This window comes from Camponotus floridanus, unplaced genomic scaffold (assembly GCF_003227725.1).
Source record: "Camponotus floridanus strain SB8 unplaced genomic scaffold, Cflo_v7.5 scaffold42, whole genome shotgun sequence".
In the NCBI taxonomy this organism is placed as follows: domain Eukaryota; kingdom Metazoa; phylum Arthropoda; class Insecta; order Hymenoptera; family Formicidae; genus Camponotus; species Camponotus floridanus.
Genome location: NW_020229570.1, coordinates 346,915 through 353,727, shown reverse-complemented (window position 1 = coordinate 353,727; position 6,813 = coordinate 346,915). Strand labels below are relative to the sequence as shown.

The 6,813-nt window shown below is 22.9% G+C and overlaps 1 protein-coding gene across 1 annotated transcript; it reads right to left on the bottom strand.

Moving 5' to 3' along the window:
- Positions 1-3,337: 3,337 nt before the first annotated feature.
- On the bottom strand, positions 3,338-4,686 carry LOC112638984 (gustatory and pheromone receptor 32a-like; the record flags this gene model as incomplete). The annotated part of the gene is made up of 6 exons (XM_025411687.1): positions 4,652-4,686; positions 4,298-4,450; positions 3,966-4,218; positions 3,750-3,818; positions 3,500-3,589; positions 3,338-3,388 (listed from the first exon to the last, which is right to left on the bottom strand). Coding segments are annotated over exons 1-6 (651 nt in total), but the record flags the coding sequence as incomplete, so codon positions are not given.
- Positions 4,687-6,813: the final 2,127 nt, after the last annotated feature.

The window sequence follows — 6,813 nt, the reverse complement described above, 5'->3', positions numbered from 1 at the left end:
TTTTTCCTCAAATTTAAATCATAGTTGATTTTAATAACGTTGAATAAGTTAACATTGAAACTTACATTTTCCCGAACTTTTATATTAGAAGTAGAATAAGATATTTTGTTTATTAAATTTTTTGTTACATTTGCCTGAAGTGAAAATAAAATTTGAATAATTCTTTTAATTCAAAAAAATAATATCATATAAAATATTATATTATTTAATTATTGAATTATAATAATTTCTTTCAACAATTATCTAATTATTTACTAATCTAATTATTTAATAATCTAATTATTTAATAATTAGATAATTGTTGAAAGAAAATTGATATAAATACATTTTAAATGTAGAATTAATACCTTAGTGCAGACTATTTCGCATACATAATTAATGTAGAAGAGTTTCAAAATGTTATGACAAAGCCAGATTAGTGCCATAACAATAAATAGTATTTTATTAACTTTGATGTAGTTGTTGATGAGTATCACACTGAAAATTTCACGCAAATCGAGTGCTAGCCAAAAAAAATTACATCCCATTTTGAAAGTCATCTGTGCTCCAAATATCGAGTCTATGTCACGAGATATTTTACGTAATTCCAAATGAAGTTGCCTATAGACAAACACAGTATTAAATTTTATTACTTAAAATAACTGCAGTTGATAGAATTTACATTAAGTTTCTTACATTACGATCCATATTAACCATTCCTTACTTAAAGCTTGTGAAAATCTATGTTGAAGTATGGAATTTTCCCAATCTCGTTTTATTTCATGTCTATTATCTTTTATTAAATGCAAAAGATGTTGATTAACTTGATCAAACTTTAATCCTATATACCTAGAAATGTAAAAGAAAATTAATAAGTAAGGTAACAAACACATGCAAATTTATTATCACACATTTTGAATGTAAATATATTAAAAAATTTTAAGGAATTTTTATTTTTATGCATTACAGTCTAGTTTTATGAATTTATACATGATTATGTCAGAATTGTTGCAGTAATATATAAAACATAAAAAGATGTACCAACCCAAAAATATTTGCAATGATTAAGTCATTGATCATGTTTATATAAGAACAATAATTTACAATAATAAAGATGACGTATATAGATGTTAAATCATAATTAAACTCGTTTCTCATCCAATATGACTGTCCATAGGCCATTATTATAATCATGAGAAGCCATCCTATGATGAGATATGTTGTTTTTTTGTACAATTTATGATAATCTGTCGTTGTTCCGACATTCCGCAATGTACTATCGATAATATCGAGTTTCTTCAAACAATTTCTAAATTTCTGTCACAAAAAGATAATTCGGTGGACAAATAATTAATATTTATAATTAGTTACATAATTTTATGTATAATTAATACAATACATCTGATAGTATCACTTATTAATGTAGCTAAAATAGCTATAATATTTCAAAAAAGAATTACAAAATGTATATGTTAATTTTATACATTATCTTATATTTTATTTGCAATAAATTATTAAATATGTGATGAAGAGAAATTTTTATTGATAATTTGTAGTATTAGTATAATACATAGAATATTGTGTATCTTTGTGACAATTTGTTTTACGAAATGGATAAGTATTATTTAAAACTTTTGTAGTTACTTTAAATATTAAAACTAGTCATATATACACAATCAAAATGGATAATTTTTAATACACGAATAATTAACGATTCTTTATCATACATACCTTATCATGATACACTCCGAATGCAATTGACAATAATGTCATTAAAATATCTAGACCAGTACCTATTTGGTAGATGATAGTGTGGTGTTTATTATTAAAGTAATATAGTACTGTAGAATTAAATAAGAAAAAATAAATTGACCAAAATAACAACATATACAAGAGACTGAACCATATTCTCGAATAACCTACAGGAAATTCAATAATACTTAAACCGGATACATAACTGATTATCAAGAGAGGTATTAAAACTGTTCGAACGCTTTTAGTCATCATGTATACTGTTCCGATTTCGAACTGCATTTCATTTGCGAATTGGTTGTGCTAGCTTTATCATATGATTATGATCTTTATAATTTTAATTAGAGCACTTACAGTTATTAAAATATAATCGATCTGTTTTATATGCAATATATTTAAAAATACAGATAATGATATGTCTTCTTCTTTGATAGAATATGTAAAAACATAATTATATTCATTACATAGCAGAAATAAAAATATTGTTCTTAATATACTTTTTCTTTTTATCTCTTTATTTTTTATCTTTTTATACAATACTATAATATATGTATATTGAAAAATATTACCAAATAAAAAATGATGGTGTCTATTTTAATCAATATGTATTTTAATCAATAACCAATTTGTTTTTAATGTGTAATAATGTTTTAGATATTTTTATTCGTATATATATATACATACATACATATAATTTGTACATCCAATACAACCAATACAATCAATTTGCTTTTAATGTGTAATAATGTTTTAGATATTTTTATTCGTATATATATATATATATATATATATATATATATATATACACATACATACATATAATTATAAATGATCGTAAATCGGTATTTTTTTTTATATTGATATTATGTATTATATATTACGACAGATTATTATATAATATATATATATATATATATATATATATATATATATTTAAGAAGTAGTCTAATTAGTCTAATTAGTATAATTGTAAATTGTTTTTTTTTTGTTAAGTTGGTAGCGTTTATTATTAAATATTTATTTTATACATAAAATTGATTTTATTTAAAGAATAATTTTTATGAAATAAAATAGGTAATAGATTTTTATAAAACAAAGTTTTTTTGAAATAACGAATAAAATACACAAAAACCTTCTGATATACAAATGAAATAAGAAGTTTTAAATTTTTACATATCTTGCAATAATCTCTGTAAAGATATAACAAACATTTTAATTTAGTACAATATGTGATAAATATTATTATACATATATAAATAAATGTATTACATATATTACATATCAATTATTGTCCACGAGAATTTATACTCGAGGCTTTATATAAAAATAATTTTATTATGAAAAAATTAGAGAAAAATATACATTTATGCACAGGCGCGTGCGTGTACGTGTGTGTGTGTGTATTTCATCTTTTATCGCACAGTATCTTTCAGCAAAATTATTAAAATACATTTTTAACTCCAGAATACAGAGTTTTGTTTAAAATTTTTAAAACAAAGTGTTTTATATATTACTAAATATTACTTGTCAACGTTTCTTGAAGTTATTTACAATAGTGTATTATTACAATATATTAATTGTTATTTCTTTGAAATGTTTGTTTATTTATGCACGCCTGTATTAATAAAACTACAATGGTTGTAACTGATGAAGTAAACTGAAAAATATTAATTCCTCCTTTAATAATTATTATTTCCTTAAATAGTTATTATATATTTAATTGTTGGTAATAAATAATTACGCTCGTAATAAACATTTTACAACGTACCCCATAAAGAAATTTGTAGCCATATTGGAAAAGTCCAATTCCGTGGAATCTGACTGGTGCTTGAGTTATTTGCAATAGAAACTGTGACATCTATATTAACATAATAATGTATGTTTAATGTATATATTTACTATTTTTCATTTTTACGCAAAGTATATATAAAATATTTATTAATTTTTATTATGGCATAAACTATATATGAAAATAAATTATAGTTTATTTTAATAATCTTGAATATATTAAAACTTACATTTTCTCGAACATCAAAATCATAAGTAGAATACGGTATTTTGTTTATTAAATTTCTTGTCGCATTTGCCTTAAATTGAAATATGCAAAATAAAATTTAAATGATTCTTTAAATTCAGAAAAGTCATATGTAAAATTTGATATTATTTAATAATTCTCGAAGGTAATTCTCAAAAGAAAATTCCAGATAAATACATTTTTAATGCAGAATTAATACCTTAGTGCAGACTATTTCGCATAAATAATTAATGAAGATCATTTTTAAAATAGTATGACAAAGCCAGATTATTGACATAACAATGAATAATATTTTATTAGTTTTGATGTAATTGTTGATGAGTATCGCGTTGAAAAGTTCACGCAAATCGAGCGCTAACCACAAAAAATTACATCCCATTTTGAAAGTTATCTGTACTCCAAATATCAAGTCTATCTCACGAGTTATTTTGCGTAATTCCGAATGGAGATGTCTATAGATACGCATAACATTAAATTTTAATTTTGTTCAAAATAACTAAGAATTAATAGAATTTACATTAACTTTCTTACATTACGATCCATATCAACCATTCGTTGCTTAAAGTTTGTGGAAATCTATGTTGGAGCATGGAATTTTCCCAAGCTCGTGCTGTTTCATGTTTGTTATCTCTTGTTAAATCCAAAAGATGTTGGTTAACTTGGTCATATTTTAATTCTATATATCTAGAAATGTAAAAAAAACTAATAAGAGTAAGGTAACAAATATATGGAATAAACACATAAATTTATTATCATATTTTGAATATTAATATATTAAAAATTTTCAAAAAAAATTTATATTTTTTATGCATAATAATATAGTTTTATAAATTTACACCTGATTATGTTAGAATAATATTCGTATACTTAAAAAGATATACCAACCCAAAAATACTTGCAATAATCAGGTCATTGGTCATGTTAATAAAAGAACAATAATTTCGTACAAAGAAGGCATATATAGATATTAAAATACTATAATTAAACTCATTTCTCAACCAATATGCCGCTCCATAAGTCATTATTATAATCATTAGGAGCCATCCTATGATGAGACCTATTGTTTTTTTGTACAACTTGTGATAATCTGTTGTTGTTCCGATATTCCGCAATGTACTATCGACAATATCGAGCTTTTTCAAACAATTTCTAAATTTCTGTCACAAAGAGACAATGTAGAGGACAAATAATTAATATTTACAATTAATTTGATAATTTTATGTATCGGCGAGTCTTATATAATTAACAATGTAGCATATCTAATGTAATTAATAATTATGTAGTTTTTAAAAAAGAATTGAAGGATGTTAATTAATTTTAAATATTTTTTTATACTTTATATGCAATTATTATTATATTAATAAATTATTATTAAGTATATCGAGGAAAAATTTTTATTAATAATTTGTATTAAATTATTATAATACATGAAATATTACATTTATGACAATTTATTTTGCTAAATTGACAAATGTTACTTACAACTTTCGTAGCTACGTTAGATATCAAAAATAGTCACGTACATAATTAAATAAATAATTAAATAAAATCAGTATTAATATGCAATTAATTAACAATGCCTTATCATACATACCTTATCATAATATATTCCAAACACAATTGACAAAAATGTTGTCAACATGTCTAATCCAATGCATATATGGTATTCGACATTATAATGTTCATTATTAAAGTAAGATATTATTATAGATTTACACAAAGGAAAATAAATTGACCAAAATAACAGCATATACAAGAAACTAAACCATACTCTTGGACAACCTACAGGAAATTCGATAATACTTAAACCGGACACATAACTGATTATCAAGAGCGGTGTTAAAATTTTTCGAATATTTTTAGTCATCATGTATACTGTTTCGATTTCGAACTGCATTTCATTTGCGGATTGGTTGTGCTAGCTTCATCATATGATTATGATCATTATAATTTCAGTTAGGGTACTTACAATTATTGAAACATAATCGATCTGTTCATACACAATATATTTAATTTGTTTCTATGCGATATATTTAAACAATTCGGATAATGATGTGTCTTCTTTTTAAATAGAATATGTAAAAACGTAATTATATTCATTACATATTCACAACAGACATATGAATATTGTTCCTAATATACTTCTTCTCTCCTTATGCAATATTATGCTATATATTGAAAAATATTATCAAATAATAAATGGCAATGTCTATTTTAATCAATTTATTAAATAATATATAATTATAAATAATATGGACTATAATGTAAGAAAATATACGTAACACTTTAATCCATCATAAGTGTATTTTATATATATATATATATATATATATATATATATATATATGCACATACATATGTGGAAGAAATTAATGAATAATGACGTTTATTAACAAATCCTCTATATAAATTCTAAAAACAATTACAGAAATGTTTCATGCGTATATACATGCATATAAAATTTATGAATTATTATCACACACATACACACACACACACACACACACACACACACACACACACACATATATATATACTACAATATACTACAATATATATACTACAATACTAATCCAAAAACACTTATCATAGTTAAATCGATGATAAGGTTGATGTGAAAGCAGTAAGTAAACATAAAGATAAAATAAATAGATATTATAGTATTATATTTAAAATAATATTTCACATATGGAAAATGTACGTAATTTATTAATAATTATCGCGAACTATGCTAAAACGAGCCGTACTGTTCTCGTATGTAACTGCTGATAATTTATCGTTGTTTCTAATTTTTCTAGCTATATCTACAGTGATACTACTAGTGATGTCTACAATGATAAGTTTTCTCAAACAGTTTTTAAATTTATGAGAAAGAACATAATTCTTTGAACACAAATAAATAATTAGCACTTATCCAAAGAGAATCCAAACAAAATCTTTTATTCTTCTGCCTTTTAATAACAATTGTATGTTAAGATATGTGAATATTTTATATTCAAGGAATAATTTTATTAAACGTATCACCAAAGAAGTTCGTTAATTTATGT